Source organism: Scomber scombrus, chromosome 20 (assembly GCF_963691925.1).
Source record: "Scomber scombrus chromosome 20, fScoSco1.1, whole genome shotgun sequence".
NCBI classification, from domain to species: Eukaryota; Metazoa; Chordata; class Actinopteri; order Scombriformes; family Scombridae; genus Scomber; species Scomber scombrus.
Window position 1 is genome coordinate 7499428 of NC_084989.1, and position 17975 is coordinate 7517402.

Below are 17975 nucleotides of genomic sequence, written 5' to 3' on the forward strand. Positions count from 1 at the left end.
AATTGTTCCTTGGCCCCTGACCAAATTTCATCGAAACCAACACAACACAAACAGGGTCTTTAAGAAGATAATGACCGTCGGATTTATTGATGGTCCATCATACTGCCTAGACGTAAATGTTAATAATTACTAAAAAACATCTGCATGGAAAACCCTATGAAAAGCTAGATGTGTTGTAAAAGCTGAGCCGGAAAGAAAAGGATGCCATTGGGTATTTACAGCTTTGAAATTATGCACATAGTTCCTTCGTTAAGGAAACTGCTGCGCTATTAAAGCTGTATCTTTGGGGGGGGGGGGGGGGGGTCACAGCTGAGGAGATTCTAAAAAGTGTCAAGGAAGGAAATGTTTTTTTTTCTCATGGTAAGAATTTATTACATCTTGAAAGCATCACACATTAAAAACAGGTCATACTGTAACTGTAAGCCCACATCTCAGCAGATTCATCAAACATCACCATTTATTTCTTCCCTTGAGCAGAAACTACTACCGATCCGACTCCATGAGACTTCAAATGTGCGCTAAAAGGAAGCATACATGTGTATTCAGTACGTCATTCCACGTTTAATTGTGTGTGAATTAAATATTTCTTTCTGATAAATATCTCTGCTATAGCATGTGTTACAGTATCTACAGCACTCATTCCAGATCGGGTGTATTCAGTGAACTATCCCTTTAAACCCAGGATAATTAATAGTGATACCAAATGCATTTTTATAGAAATCTTTTATAGTGCAACTATTAGTGTAAATGTGAGCTAAGACAAAGCTATTACAAAAACATTTTCAGTTCGGTCTATTTCAAGCAACGACATATATATACAATATGAGTGTCATTTAAAACATTATTTCCATTATGGTGTAACAGTTTCATGTCCTACACAAACCTATAAAGCCACTGAAACACATCAAAAGAAATAGTGAAAGTGAAGGATGTTTAAGGCACTTAGAATTATGCATGAAAGGGGGATTTACAGAAAAAAAAAGACAAAAAGACAAACAAAATTCCATTTACATAAATCACATTTTAACACGTCAGTTCCAGTTGGAGGTCGAGACAGATTCAGTGATTGAAAAGGCACGTTTCTCTGTCTTGTACAAGTGAAATAATAAAATCGTATCCAAGCAAACATGTGTTGCCATTCATCCATAAAGTGCTTTGCGTGACCCTTTTCCAGGCCTGGGATTTGAAAACGATTCAATATAAGCTGCAGGTACACTCTTTTATTACTCGTTATCGAAGAGTGACAAACAACAGCTTGTCAGCACGCACGGAAAGAAAGAAAAAACACCTCCGCCTCTGGAGGATTATTTGGAGTCTTAAAATATGGCTTTTGGGGTGGGGAGGTGATGTGTTAACCTGGCAACAGTTGTCATGCTGATGCCGGGCCAACAAGGCTGAAAAAGTGTTTACAGGTTGCTACATCACACAGTTTTTTTTCCTGAAATACCAGTACTGTGGTTTTGCATCTTATTTCAGTGAATCTGGACTGTATCATTAAAAAAAACAGGAGACAGGTTCTGCTAAAAAAAACTTCTAATTTCTTCCAACTTTAAGTAATGTGGCTCCATCATCTCTTAGGTCATAATCTCTGGATTTCTTTCAGGTGAATAAGCACTATTATGTGTCATTTAATTGAGAGGGGACATCCATCTGCGCTCTTTCGCTGAAGCTGACGTTCATCTCCAAATTAACGAATTAGTAACGCTTTGAGTTTTTTGATGGGCTACTTCACCCAAATCGCTAAAATATTTTCTGACTTAACCTCTGGGGTTAAGTAGTCTTACAGATCGTTTTAGTTTTCATGTTCAGAGGACAATTGGTTTAACCCCAGACATCAGTATCATTAGGAACTAATCCCCCCAGTAGAACGCAGTTCCAGTGAAAACTGCCAAAAGTGAGGTTTGTGGATTATCTGTATAGTAGGGAAAAGTAGAAAAATGTATCTTTTTGTAAAATGAAGTGAACTGACCCTTTAATTATACCCACATCACATTACATTATTAGACTATACAAGTCCAGGCCTGGTCTACACTCTATTAACAGGCAATGTGCCAGAAGAGGACTTGTGTTGTGAATATTTATGCGCTTAACTAATCATAATAATCAAGGCCCACAAAAGCAAATAATCAGGATATTTTGAGAAAGCATGTGTGTGTGTGTGTGTGTGTGTGTGTGTGTGTGTGTGTGTGTGTGTGTGTGTGTAAGAAACTGTGGAATGTGACAGGAAAACTGACATGATTAGTGCGCACATTGGCCACTACATTCCTTAAAAAGCAACAGCGGGCCGCATGTCCACGGCTCTATGTTGGTACAGTATGTGACCGATGTTTTTTACTGTCTCTTGCAGCAGTTGGTTTACCACAAATCACGCACAGCATTGTAGACATGAAGGAATGTAGGCTTTTAAAGAAAAAAAAAAAAGAAACACACGACAAAGCTTCTTGAGACGGGCGAGCTGGCAATACCCTTAACGGCAGTCAGCGGCGTTACAAAGCGGTGACGTGGAAGTACCTGCGCACAGAAAGAGAGCGATATTCTGTCATACCTACCTGGTTACCAATGCTAATCCTGAGTCAGATTATTGTCTTATTTCTATAGCCACATCGGGGGTAGTTGTTTCTCTGATGAGATGCTTCTAGATTTTTCTGTAGATTGTCACTAATGTGTAAGTCATCAAACCACCCAGTGGTGTGAGTCTTCAAGTTTCTTTTCTTTTTTTTTGGTCAGGAAGCCAAACTTTGGCTTTGTTGCCACGGGATCACGTTGATCCAATCTGGCGGCCACAGGGAAAGAGGAGGACTTAGAAAGAAGGATGAGGTTCGGAGAAGTATATCCATGTCATCCCAGATTTTGTTCTTATTGGAAGCGGCATGTGTTCTCCAGAATCTTCTGTAGGTGACAGATAAAAAATCCCACGACCCACCTTATTGAGGGAAATATGAGCGAATCAGACTTTTGCAGTACAGAACTGCTCCCTTTTAACCCTATTCACAGATCCAACTCCAAGACGGGAAGGTGAAACAGTGGTTACAATCTAGAAGGTGAAGGGCAGGGGGAAAGAGAGGGCAGAAAGAATGACAGATGGGATACTGAGGAAAGGAAAGGACATTGAAACACGCATGGTGTTGAAGGGGAGGAGGAAGGGGAGGAGGAGGAGGAGATGGAGTAAAAGCAGTGTTGGTTGTTATTGTTCAGGCTTCTGGTGGTAGAACTGGGTGACCTGGATGACCGGAGGAGAGGCGCTGATCGATGGTCCGCACCAACAGGCGGAAGATCGCACCGGCTGGACCTCGCACCTGCCACTGTAGAGAGAGAGGGAAAGAGAGAGATAGACAGAGAGAGGGGAAACACATTCAGCGTCTAACTCACAGGAGTCAAATGGAATGGAGAACTGTGGACAGACAACATGAAGCCAGACAGACGGAGAAGATCCAAGAGGAAACGTAGAGGAGGGATGCTGGAGTAGACTGACTTTTGAGCCATCCATGTGGGAAGAGACAGATACAAACATGTTAATGCCCCAACACCAGAAAGTTACAGGAAGAAGTCCACTGAAGACACAGCAGGAAGACAGGTTTTCCCTTTCACTCTCTCCCACCTCTGACTGCAGGATAGATATCAGAAATCATTTAGTTTGTGAGATGAGATCCAAATCTTTGTTTCTGTAAGTTACAAGACAATAAACTCCAATATCTTAGTGCTGTTATGATATCATTTTTAACAGAGTTGGATCCAGACTTGTCAGGTGCGGAGAGGAAACGGGAAAACCTGACATCCGACGACCTACAGTACAATTGCCCAGATAGAGAGCGCACATCGCCATGTGAAGAGAGGCGCTAACAGCAGGTGCGTTAGTCACATGGGATGCAGGGGAGCAGTGTGGCACAGCCCAAAGATTCACAGAACAGAGCACAGAACATCGCAGAACCATGAATACAACAGACAGCTGGGGTCAAGTCATTTTCAGGTCAACTGATTCAAAAAAGTGGGAGTCACATTTCAAAGCTCCACTTCGCTTGGTGTTGTTACACCGCATTATGAAAACTGAAATTGTGGCGTGCTAATCTGTCCTTATAAATAACAGAAGCCACTTCAGTTTATTAATGATGGCAACAGTATGAAAAGATCGTAGCAATTTCCACAAATCAGGTGAACTGAAAATGAACTGACCCCAACCTTAATAAACGTCCTGACTGCACGCACTGACAGGGCAGTTTTGCATTTTTTCCCCAGTCCATCTTAACTCACGTATCAGATTCACGGCCAGACTTTGAGAAAAAATGCGAATCCGCCCTTTTCACACCCTGACACCACAAAAATAGGACACCTCCGTTATAGTACAGCAGCAGTGAACAGCGGGATGCATGTTACTGGGAAGAGGATATGTAAAGACAGTATGCCATTGAGTTAGCCTGCAGGGCTGGTTGATGGAGTACCTCACATGGTATTGGGCTCTGTTTTCAGATTGGGGCGGCACCACTGTGGAATATGAAGGTAAAAAAAACACAGAGGAAGGGAAGGGGAAAAAAAATATACTTTAAGAAAGCAATAGAAATCAACTTTTCTGTGGGTTTGGGTTATCTAAAGCTCTCCCTTTGGCTTGAATCTTATTTCAGAAAACAGTGAGACTTTGCAAATGAACACTTATGTCTGAGCATCGTTTGCAGTAGGGGTCGACCAGTCGGACTGCTAAATATCAGATTAATGAATCTGATATTCAGTATTGTTACAATTATCAATATTTTCTTATTGAATTGCTGCAACTTTGGCAACTGTGCATGTTGCTGACGGCACAGAGCAGACAGAAGCAGCTCTGGTGTAGCTGCGTTTCAAAGGTGAGGCAGATCATTTTATTATGTAAAAGTATAAGTAACACAATGTAAAAACACTTTATTATAAGTAAAAGTCTTGCATTTAAAATCCTACCAAAGTGAACATACTTCAAAATTGTTCAGTACTTGAGTAAATGTACTTTGTCATTTTCCACCACTGCATTTAAAATAACTGAAACTAAATAAAGGCTTGTCATCCGAGTTTTGCTGTTACATGAAGAATCATTTCATGTTAAAATTGTGCGTTCTAAATTTTGACACCAAAATTTTAATTCAGTCTCCTTAATTATTAATAAACAGTATTGGCATCGGCCCTGAAAAAAACAAATCGGTTGACCCCTAATTTGCAGATTATGAGATGCTTTGCCATTGAGTATATCTGATAATTAAGATAAACTATTTTAGTATCTCTGTATTGTCTACAGTTCAAGCTGATACACTGGGAGTAGCTTTAGAGAGGAGAAGCTGGTAAGATTTGTGAGAACTGATCAATGAAGGTAGTGAATGAAAGGAGAATGACAGGTAGTGAGGGCTGATGATTCAAAGTTGAGATTAGTTTAGCTGTTGTATTTTGAGCATTAGATGTGTTTGACTGTTGTTGTTGCTGTATTAAATTTGCTGGGAGCTATCAGTGCAGTCACCAGCTGGAGGGACAGCAAAGATGAAGAAGAAATATATTGTGATTAATTTCAGATGCGTGATGTACTGTTGTAAGTCTGTCACACGTTGTAGCTTCCCTTACATCATCATCATTAACCTGCTGGCTGCCACTTAATTTGCGACCCTGTGGTTCAGGATACGGATAAAAGGCTAATATATATGCAGTCTATGTGAATATATGTGCAGGTGTGCATATACGGACTATTATTTTCATGTTGTAGCCAGTAAATCAGTGGGTTTTACATAAGATAGACTGTCATAAAAAACAAAGATTTAGGCTTCATGCTGAAATTAAAGTAAAATAATTGGCGCCCTGTGCCAGGAAAATCCAGACATCATCCACAATAAATCCACATGATTGCTAATTGAAAAACCCTGAAGGTAGAGCACTGTGAGTGAGTGAGTGACCTGCGGAGCCTCGTTTCAGTCTGTTTCAGTGACATTTTACAGGTGAACCAGACCTCCAAAACACTATTACTGGTTAAAAACGGAAGCATTTTGTTACTAAATTTAATGTGAAGTGCATTGCGAGCTGTGTAATGAAGGAAAAGTTTAAATTAAAATAAATATTAGATCATAAAACTTGGTCTGTGAAATAGAAAGTCCGATGCTCATAGTATGTACAGAATAAAGCATACAGAAATGACAGATTGTCTGATGTTGAGGAGCCAATGACAGTCCTGCACACAGCATCAGAAACCTGCATAATGTTTAAGAGTCATAAAAGGAGTTTAATAACCAGATTGTGTTAAATATCACAACCTGAACATGATTAAAACCATCATCTAGAACAGGCACTAGTGTGTATGTTAAGGAACTAGTTTGATAAAATTACATTTAAAATTATACTATAAAATAATTTAAATTAGCATAAATATTTTAATGTAAAGAGTGTGTTTGTGTGTGTGTGTGTGTGTGTGTGTGTGTGTGTGTGTGTGTGTGTGTGTGTGTGTGTGTGTGTGTGTATGTTCTTTACCTGGTTTCATCAGTCATGTCCTGATCAGCCTCTGCAGCAGAGGACTCCACATCTGCATCAGCACTGCTCTCGCTGCCTTGAGCTGACAGATCACATGGAGACTCTGGGCTCACACACTCACCACTGACCACAAACATAATTTGTATATTAAGTACTGTAAGTGAGTAATCCTTATTCCCGTATGTGCAGAATCTGAGTGTGTTTTTGCTTATCTACTGACTTGATATGCTTCTCCAGTAGCTGAATAGCCTGCTCCCTCTCCTCCAGCCTCGTCTTCAGGGAGACTATCTCCTTCTGCTTCTCCAGCAGCTCCTTCTGGAGACGGTAGTTGCTCTCCTCCAGAGTCTCACAGAACGCCTGGAGGTGAAGGATGAGAGGAGACGACACAGGGATACTTCATTCTGACAGGAGCAATGACTCAAAAAATAAAAGTGGTGGATGTAAGTTTGGGACATAGGAGCCTTCACCAGTTACACTATATCCTCCTTGTCTTCCAATTTATGTTTTTTTGTGACTCTCTACCTAATTAGGGCTTAAAAAAATGTGTTAAAAATTTTACTTTTTTAAAATTATTTTTATTTTTAATTAAGAAAATAAAAAAATGTAGCAGATTATGGCTGTTTAGCGATATTAATCCAAGAATACATTCAATTTGATTGAAAAACATCATTATTTATCACTCTGGATTGTTTAACTAGCCTGTTGGTTGCAAGGAATGAAGCGTATTAAAACTGAATGTATTGTCGTATTGACAAATATCAGAGCATTTTGTTGTCAATGTAAAGAGCCAATATCATAGCTGAGGTTTGGTAGTAACTCCACAATTATACTTTACACAATTATTTCTTATTTTGCTGATTATACACACATCTTAAGAACGTGTGTTAATGTGGTCCTAATACTAAAACCCTTACAAGAACTCTGCTTCGATAAAATGAACTTAATTAGGAGATATTTGGCTTTAGAGTTAGTCAACAAATCTAATGTGGATATTTAGGATGTGTAGCTCTTCTTTGTGGGAATTGTCTGCAATGCATCATTTACTAGAAAGAGGTTTTAACACCCGAGAGATTTCGGGAAAAGCCAAACCACAAAAAGAATTGCATGTGTATGCAAAATGTATTCTGAGGTGATTTTATTTGGAGGCTCAAAATATGGTAGGAGGGAGGAAATTGTCTGGATTCAACATCTGGGAAAATTGCATTTAACAGTTCAGCCAATGTAAAGAGAGCAGAAGAGCAGCAATGCCCTCGCTGCGGCCGTCAATATCCAGTTTCCAGATTTTTATTGGCTTTGCAGACGTATATAAAACAGCGCAGCAGCACATCTTATTTGGTGGCACATTACACAGACCAGATGAACACCTCATTAACATTAATAGTTTGGGCTAAATTGAACATCTGGTGAACTGTGTGTGAACTTTTAATGCTTGATGAAGTTTCTATACTTTCTTCCCAGGGTAAAAAGACACAACATGGCTGATTTTCAAAACTATTAATACCCAGCTGTAAATGGTAAAATGTCAAGATGATATTAAACACAAAAAGGAGGGCTATGTGTAAAAGTGAATGAACATGAAGGTCAGAACAAATCCTCTTTAAAAGCTCTTGATGAGGCCCAGGCACGGATACCAGTAAAAACAAAACACACACACAAACACGGGCACACGTGTATAGCATGCACACACACTCACCCTGCTCTCCTCCAGACTATCAAAGGGTCCGGGTGGGTCATCCAGACACAGAAACTCTCTGACTGCCAGGCTGTCGAGGAGAGGAGAAATAATGTGTGCATGTTGTTGAAGGCCAGTAAACACAATAAAGAAAGAACATTTAATTATATGACTATGACTTTATGAAACAGCCTGATGCAGGAATAATCTGTTGTGCATAACAAACGACATGATCCGAGAATTATAAACCATCAGAACTTCTGCATAACACAAACATTTTGAGTTCTTTTATTTTTGTTGTTTATTTGTCCTATTTCGAAAGAACATATTTGGACTTTAATTACATTTTAATATAACAAAACACAGATTGATGGTGTTGCATACTGTACCTGTTGGCGATGTCCTTGTGTGCAACAAGGTTTTGCAAGAAGGCCTGTAGTCCCAACTGTCTGTCTTCCAGGAAGTCGCTGTCGTAGTTGTCTTTGAACCACCGCTTGGGAGGCAGCGCGAGACGGAAGCCGGGGAACATCTCTTTTAACTACGACACACACACACACACACACACAGTCAGTATCTTTTATTGCTCCATGAATCCTGACACACTGTACTTCTGAATGAAGTGCTCAAGCAAATAAGAATATATGACTGCTGTCCTTCAGCTACAACCTGAACCCTCACTAAATAAACATTGTGGTCAATACAGATTTTAAGGTCAAAATTCCAATTGTTTTTTTTCCTGCATAGAAAAAATAATCATAAATAAACCTCTCATTATAAATTGCTTCATTTGGCTAAACCAGCATCATAATAATAACTTTATTTATATAGCACTTTTCAAAACAATGTTACAAAGTGCTTTCCATAAAATAAAATAAAACATAAAGGAGAGCAATAGTTACACTAAAAGTCTGCAGAGTCTGCAGTTGGACCATAAAACGGTAAACCCAAAACAAAAACCATAAAATAGAGATAAAAGAAGAGAGAATGAAGGAGAGGGGATAAAGAAGGAGTGGGGATGAGGAATATGTTCAATAAAGCTATAAAAAGCCCGTTGTGTAAGAGTGAGTCTTACAAAGTGGTTTAAAAAAGTGAAGCTGTTTTTGCTCGTCTGAGATGCTCAGGCAGCGACTTCCACAGCTGAGGGGCCCAGACCGAGAAGGCCCCGTCCCCTTTGGTGACAAGACAGGTAGAAGAATCCTGGCTGAAGATCTTAGCAAGAACCAGCAGATGTTTTTCACGGTAGTAAAAGTGAAAATGAGCTTTAAATCTGAATAGGAAACATCAATCCAAGTCTCCTTTTATCACTAAACTGACTCATTTCTTAACCCTCTCTGCCTACGTGCATTAGTACGATCATCTAGTAAAACAAACCATGCAGTGACACCCGGCTGTCAGGTGGAGCTCAGCTGATACTGTTTGTGACAAAGATTTATAGTACAGTATGAAGCACATTTTACACTAGAAAACTTTAATGCTCTCTAGTGGACAAACTATGTAACAGCAACACTGTGTCCCTGTTTAACATTTTACTGAAACATCTTGTTATTTATAGAGTATATTTCTCCATTTCTTTTTATTCTTCAGGCCCTCAGCTCTCTCCCTTGAATGCGTGCGTGTAGGCTCCACAAACAGAATGCAGAGAAAACTGTGTTTCAGTGTCTAACACTAAAGAAGGAGCACATACAGTATTAATAAGATAAGTGTAGAGCTAAAAGCGCCACGGCCTCTGAAAAACTGTGATGTAAATTGCATTGGAATGTTGGTATGGCACTTTCTTCCCAAACTGTTCCCACAGTCATGGGAACTGGGGGGCAAAAAAAAAAGAAGAAACATTGCTTCTATTGATACCCCTCGAATGAACCGCACATACATGTGAAACCAGACGACTTCAGAAGCCCTGGTGTTCCCCTGTGGCTGCTCAGTGGGCAGGCTGAATGCTTGACATGAAGTGGCGTGGGACAACCTATATATCACTTTGGGAAAGTGGTCTTTTGACTTTTGGACCCTACTGTGTATACATGAGTAAACTGTTCAGTGGGGAGTAGTGAATGACTAAATAAGGGAGTGATTTCGGACACAGTCTTTGCAAAATCTGGGTAAATACCTGAATATATTTACACTCACCAGCCACTTTATTAGATACACCTGTTCAAACTAATCCAAGCCAGTACAACAGCTCTGCTTTAAATTCTACATTTTACTTAAACTACATTTTTGTCAGAAATGTGATAATTCTACTTTCATAGAGTTCACAGTGATGGTGGTGGTGTACTGGGGTGCATTCTACTGAATGGTGTTCTTAATATTTTGTCCACTCCATTAACATACATTAAGGGGGCAAAATATTAGGAACTCCTTTCAATATAATGCTCTTCTTCAGTACATCATCACCTACTATGACCTCAGTAATAAACATAAAGTAGAATTATCACCTTACTGACAATGTCGACAAAAAACTAAAAATGTAGAAGCTTCGTAGAAGTAGAATTTATGGCAGAGCTGTTGTATTGGATCACATTAGATTAGACACAGCCTATGACTGCTAGGTCCACCCTCAGGATACATATCATTATAAATGACCTGATTTTGACTAACTAACAACAGTTGTTTATAATTGGGCTGATATCGTTTAGTGAGAACTTCTCTGTTGTAGAATCTGCTCTCATCCATATAGACTGTATGTCCTGATTTTGAGATGCTGTAATGATTTAGGACTGAAGTTACTTTTTTACTACAGGTAGTCAAACTTTATTCCTGAGCTGCTATTAGCCTTCTGTTTTACTTCTTCAGTGCACTATTCATAGTCCTGCATTGACTGCCTCTTCTTCAGCTGATCGTGCCTATTTCCAATTCGGCTTGCGCTCCCATCTATATGATGTAAACATCATAAAACCTCAACAAAGATGCATGTATTACAGCACTTTGGATCGCATGTGGTGTGAAACGCTGTTTAAATAACAGGCCTGATATGTCGGTTTACTCAGCAGGAGATGAAATAGTGTGTGTACGCATGTGTGCACGCCTGCTTGTTTTCACGCTTGGTAGCCTGAGACATGAGCATTAACTGAGTGTTGGGTGAGGTCCAAACTACTAGACAAACAATGTTTGGCACAGCAACACAGTGTGGACGCAGCCTGATCATGTGTTGACGTGTTCGGCATGTATGTTTATCTCAATTACGTGTGCATGTCTTGCCTCTATGTAAGGATTAAACGCAGCAGGGAAGTCCTCTTAAATATCTGTAACGTCAGTGCTTCTTGTAACATTTTTTTTGATGACTGGAAATAAACTTTTCCTCCAAACGTCTGTTCCAAATTACAAATGCACCTGATGTTGAAACATTTCCAACCAGTTAAAAGTTATGAGCGATGAGGCCTCTACAGTTACATCCACAACAAAAAACTATTCAGCACGGCCTGTTCTGTACGTTTCGGCTGCCTCTGTGGAATTTAAGCCACAAGAATGGAGGGAAAGGATGTCCACACCCCCTCCTCGGTCCACTCCCTCCATGCTGAATGCAGGGTGTTTCCATTCTAGGGTTACTGCATCTGAATCAGTTCCACCTGCTTCTTAACCGTCCATTGCGTTATTAAGTTTTATTCATATTTTGGCGGCCTGCAGAGATAATGTGCTTGTTTATTGTAGCTTCATAACTTTCATCTTTTTTTATTATAGGTTGTTTTTATCCTGTCATCACATGGCTCAATATGTTTTTTTTCCCCTCTGTAATCTGTGACCTAATTGTTTTTTTTCCCCGAAATCACGAGAGACCTGGTCCCCTAGTTGGCTCGGGCCTGTCATCTGTTTGGGAACAGTGGGCTTCTTTGTGCTGCTCTAATCACTTCCAAAGCGCGCCCGAAAAACAAAAGAAAGCACGCCGAAAGCAGAGGGTTGACAGCCGAGAGTGGTGTCTGCACACGGGGGGCAGAGGAGCACAAAAATGGAGATCAGATAGGCTTGAAATGTGGGACGGCTCGTACTTTCATGGCAGACAGACTTACGCAAACATGTGTACAGACAACACACCCAAACACACCTTGTCGTTGAGTCTGGAGAAGTCTGCGTACCGTCTAAAAACAACCCAGCTCTCATCTGGAGTCTTTCGGACCAGGATCTTGTACACCTGCAGCAGAGATAACACACACACACACACACACACATAATCTTAACACCTTGTTTACGACAGCAGAGATATGGAATTGTTCCCTTTTTCCAGGGGAACTTGTGAGAATTAGCCTTATGCTGACTCCACCTGCTTAAAAATGAACAGTAAATATGAAGTCAGCTCTCTCAACACTCTGAAATGAAACTGAGATGAAGTCACACTGGCGTCTTTGCTGAGGTGATATGAAGGACAACCGTTCTCTGATATGGTGGATTACAATATCAGAATAAATGTTTCATGTCCTCTTCTTTCCTCAACAGAGTTACAGTTGAAAAACTTTGTTTCTAATTACTGGAGTTGCAGAATCGTGTGCTATTTTCAAAGCATTTGTAGATCATTTGCATCAAGATCATAAAGCTCTGTATGCTGAGTCAATGTTGACATGAAGCTCTTCTTTCAACATGTGTCACACTGTGTTTACCCACAGTGAGCATATCTATATCCTGTCAGCGAGCATGCCAATCCTAGCTTCTAAAAAAAGTGTTGTCCTGTTGCTGCAACACAGTATCCAGTGACCTCTGGTTATAGCTGCGCTTGATTAAATGTTTGTTTTTAACACTGGATGATAACATCTGGGCATTTCGATACATAATGTAGCATTTTAAACTTAAGAGCCCATTCCTGGAGAGTTGTCTCACAGGTACTACACAAGATCCATGATGTCATGTTAGCTATTTTCTAGTTTTAGTACCGTGAACTTGGCCCTCTCCTCCATGACCTCATATCCCAGCAAAGTTGGGGTGATGGGTCTCTCCTCCACTTGCTGGCTCCCTTCAGGGTCCGATATGGAGCGAGGGCAGGTGGAGTACACCACAGAGTTCTCATGAGTCCCGTTCATCCTGGCCTGGGTGACAGGGCTCTGGAGCGGCGGCGGGGTCAGACTCCTTTCCATGCAGCGGGACTGGCGCTGGGAACCTAATCCTCTCCCGTGGTCCTCCCCTGCTGACCTGGTGATGGGGGAAGAGGACTCCGAGCTGCTGGAGACACTGCCTAACGATGACGCTCGCTGAGGCCGCCTCAGCTTGTTCCTACCTCCAGACAGGACTCTTTCCAAGGGCACTGGGACAGGCACGAAGGGTGATGCCATCTTCCTGAGCTGTGAGCTCCTGCCCCGCCACCGCAGTAGTCAACAATGCTTCACACCTACACAGTGACAAACTGCGTCAGTGGTCCTGTGCGATGACGGAGTCTAGCAGTGATGCTCACACCGAGCGGCCGACGAAGACTCCTAACACCCTGTAGAAAAACAAACAAACAAGAATTATTTGGCATTTATCATGATCAGAGCTGACTTTAAACTTTTCTAAATACAGACTGCATAATAGGATCTACACAATTAAACTTACACTAATGGAGCAAAATCTGTTAGTGATCATTATTCTAAAATAAGTGTACCAGACTCTGAGGGCAAGATGAATTATTGACAGAGCCCCATGCCATTCATTATTAATGGTTTTGCGCATTTATGTGAAAAATTCATGATGGAAAAAAAGCCTGTTAAGATCTGTAGTTAGTAATTAGTGTGACAATTGATTTAACTTCTACCCATACAAAAGTGTGACCCTCTCCACTGTCTGCTGCCACTAGTAATGAGCCATGATGCTTTTGATTTGAGACAAGAGGAAGAGGAGACTGCATGATGGTTTCATGGAAGAGTGAGTATGGGGGGCAGAGGAAGGCCTGACATTGATTACTGTTCAGACTGGCAGATTTCCAGCTACCTGTCAAACTAATGAATTAAGCAGCAATGAAGCTTAGAGAAGCCAGCAGTGCGCCTTTATATGGGCAGCACAGGAAAGCCTATTAACAGGCTGCTCAATGCACATTTTTACTGAAGGTTGTATGAAAACAAAAGGAGCAAAACAAAGAGAAATAAACCCAATGTCATATATATATTAACGCCAGAGGACGAATGAAACACAGATGGAAAAAAAAGATGGAAAAACATAAATATAGTTACAGGCTCACTCACTCTTGAATGACTCCTGCAGCTTTTGGTGCACTCAAAAAATGATGAAAAGAGCTCCTGAACGTCCACACGACAACAAAATCACGACGGTCCCTTACTTTAAGTCAAGTTAGGTGTTTTAAAGTAAATGACACAAGCGTTTTATAGGTGAAGTTAGCCGGCGAGCTAACTAGGATAGCTGGCCAGATGACTTGCTGAGAGGAACTGCAGTGAAGCGAGACGTTTTTCTAGCTTGTTGGCTCGATAAAACTTTAGAGCAGTAATACAACCATAACGACTGTAGTAAAGTCTGCATTGGGAGAGCAAATGAGGCGAAACAGTTCATTATAAATATCGTTATTTTAGAGTCACCGTAACAGCTAACCTTACAGCTAACTTAATAGAGTATAAACGAGGCACTGTGCACAAAAGCTAAGATGAAGGACTTTGACTTACCGTGAGAGGACAATTAGACAATATGTTTTCCCTTCAGGAAAATGGGTTTATAATATACATATATATGTCGTATGTCTGATTGTCCTGTTGCCGCTTATCTCCTCCCCTGATCTGCTCATGTTAGCTTGCTTTCAATTCAGACCACGACAGCAGCAGTGCTTCAAAACAGTCAAGCGGGGGCGCTGCAACACACATAATGTTTGTCAACAGCAAGGATAGATAGATAGATAGATAGATAGATAGATAGATAGATAGATAGATAGATAGATAGATAGATAGATAGATAGATAGATAGATAGATAGATAGATAGATAGATAGATAGATAGATAGATAGATAGATAGATAGATAAAGATACATTTAAAAAAAAAAATTGATTTAATTTTAAAAACTGAAGCAAAGAAATTTTGTTTTTTTAAATCTTTTTTTTTTTTAATCAGCGTTACACATATGAAACATTTATACTATAAAGGTATTTGCAGTGGTTGGAAAAATAATGCCAATGCAGCAATGTAAAAAAATAAGTAGGAAATAAGTTTAAGTATATAGTAGTATAAATAAGTTTATATTTTTGAAGTTTTTAAGTAAAAGTACGCATTTGTTTTAGAGGGAAAAATCACTATTTGCTGGATCTAAGGCCAACACTATCTTCTCCCTGTCTTTGATCAGGAACCTGAGTGAGGATGATAGTACCGTAGATATCCTTCTCTCTCCTTTCATCATCTCTTCAGCCCTGGTTATAGTGATGCTCTGGGGGCAACACAGTCACACAGATGTCAGAGGTACACACACACACACACACACACACACACACACACACACACACACACACACACACACACACAAACACACACACACACACACACTGGCTGCAGAAAACAAGTTCAACGCTGGAAACATAAGATAAGATAAGACTTTATTGTTCCTGGGAGGGAAATATATGCATGTTACAGCAGTTCAGTAAAAAAACAAGGACACAGGTAAGAACTAGGAGTAGTAAACACAAAAATAAAAAGTCAAGCAAATGGACTTACAAACATTATAAACATTATAATGCTTAAGTTATATACATGACCTGACTGGTGGGTTGTAAAACATGAAAACTTGTAGTATGTGCAGAAGTAATGGTTCTGCTAGATGTAGCTGTAGTTATATATGTATATGTTTTATGGGTGAAAGTTGGAAAGTTGAAAATGGAGGAGGACAGCATGATGCAGAGCTTTCACTCTGTGCGTGACTTTGTGTGTGTTGGATTTTTTTGCATGACAAAGGTTGGAAATTGGATAAAGGTATTTGGCAAAAAACTCTCTGAACTTTAAGAAGTTAATTTTGAGCTAACATGCAACAAATCCCAAATGTTCTATCCCACAATGTAGAGATTATCTTGGTTTTCATTTCCTACCCCTCCAAAACATTTAATTATTTAAAGTTTAAGAATATAAATGATTCATCTGATGTGAATAACGTCAGTGGATTAAGCTGAACAAGTCTCAGAGACTAAACATGTACTTTGGAAGTTTAATGCAGTATGATTTCACTGGTTAGCAGTCTGTTAGCCACAGAGGAGGAAAAACTACAAGAAAATAGGTCTGTCATGTGCCAGCCAAATAGATGGCAGTAATTCATCCTAAAGTTGGCGAAATGCAAGAACCACAACTTATTGTTGGGTAAGACAATTATAAAACATTAAACATTTAAATATTAGCTGGTGCAAGCTTGATCTTCAGAAGACAATCAGAAGACAACGGTGACGTAAAGATCCTTGTTTCTTGTAGGGTTGGAAAAAAGTCTCCTGAAGAAACTCTTTAACCTGAAAAAAAAGGCCCGCAGCTCTTTGTCATTGATAACAGATGATGTCAGTCATAGTCATCATGTCTGTCACACCCTTCATTTCTGCCTCCTCCTCCATCTAGTCTGCAGCCACTCCCTTTGTATGTTTATGTTTACCTGGTTACAAGAGTGAAGACTGGTGTGCAGGAGTCAGGCAACCACAGCTATCTATCATCATTATAAGTCCTGCATTGATATTTAGTTCAGCTCTACCTCTTCAAGAGATCGTAGACTGTTCACACAATTACTCATGCTTCCACCTTACCTTTGTTCTAGTCTTTTCTTATGCCTGCAGAAAAAACGTCAGCCTGCTCCAGCTGCAGTATCCAGTCCTCCTGCCTTGTCTGACTCCGGCTCTCTGCTTTCTGGCCCCTGTCCTGCTTGGCCCCAGTTTCAAGTCAAAACCTCTGCCCCAGACTTCTTGCTACTTGCCCAAGCCTTCGTCCCAGTTTCCCAGCTTTCAGTCCAGCAATAAACTGCTTTGCAACTTTATTCACTGCCTCTCACTGTGCTGCACTTGAGTTCACTAGACTTGCTGTAATAATCTCAAATTGACCTGATGGTTACAGACTTTAATAAAGAACCATCTGAACTCTTTCCTGCCACAGATCAGCATCTGAATTGATACTTTTTTTTTTACACAAACTGTATTTAAATCTGGTTTGAATCACCTTGGTGCATTTCTGTATCAACTCATCATGTGGGAACACCCATTGGCAAAAGGCGTGTGCACAATCCATAATATGGGTGGGTGCATTTTTTTTACTAATGGGTGTGATTTCCAGACACTTTCTCAAGCTCCAGGCAGATCTATTTGAGCTTGGGCGTGTCAGGCGAAATGGTTTAAATACAACATTTCATTCTTTAACTGAAACATTCCAGATCACACATTGACTCGGAAGAAGATTGTCCCTCAGTAAGTACAGGATGTGTCTTACTCAGTCACCTGATTTTAATGATAGGAGAGATAAGACTTTAGACTATGTATATGCAACTAGCAGTGTTTAATATATGTCTTTTTCACCTAGTTTCACAGTAGTACTGATGAGCAAAATCCAAATGATTTTATTGTGTTTAGTAATATTTCACTTCTGTTTAAGTATTTAATTCAATTCTTACAGCTAAGTTGTAAAATAAAATACCAATGAAGAAGAGTATTCTTAACTTGCAAAGGCTGTTTAAATTGTAAAACTTTAACATTCTTAACAGATGTTAAATCAAATGTGTACTTAATGACAAAGATATATGAAAAACATTAGATGTCCTCATTAAAAGTGTATGCATGAACCTGTATAGTCTGAAAAAGAGGCTGATTCCTACCAGATGTAGCATTTTTGTAAGTTATTTATCAGGGGAATGATATTTTATCAATGTTGTCCAACAGTACAATATATCAGATTAAAGGATATGCTGCAGCACAGTTTATAATGCTCTCCC

General features: G+C 39.9%; 1 protein-coding gene across 1 annotated transcript; it reads right to left on the reverse strand.

The window, feature by feature from the left end:
- Positions 1 to 363: 363 nt before the first annotated feature.
- On the reverse strand, positions 364 to 14843 carry snx16 (sorting nexin 16). Its single transcript, XM_062441864.1, has 9 exons — positions 14710 to 14843; positions 12997 to 13541; positions 12177 to 12263; positions 8530 to 8678; positions 8162 to 8231; positions 6689 to 6825; positions 6469 to 6591; positions 4437 to 4479; positions 364 to 3302 (listed from the first exon to the last, which is right to left on the reverse strand). The coding sequence occupies exons 2-8, from the start codon at positions 13390 to 13392 to the stop codon at positions 4461 to 4463; spliced, it is 981 nt and encodes a 326-aa protein (XP_062297848.1). The 5' UTR covers positions 13393 to 13541; positions 14710 to 14843; the 3' UTR covers positions 364 to 3302; positions 4437 to 4460.
- Between the last annotated feature and the right edge of the window lie 3132 nt (positions 14844 to 17975).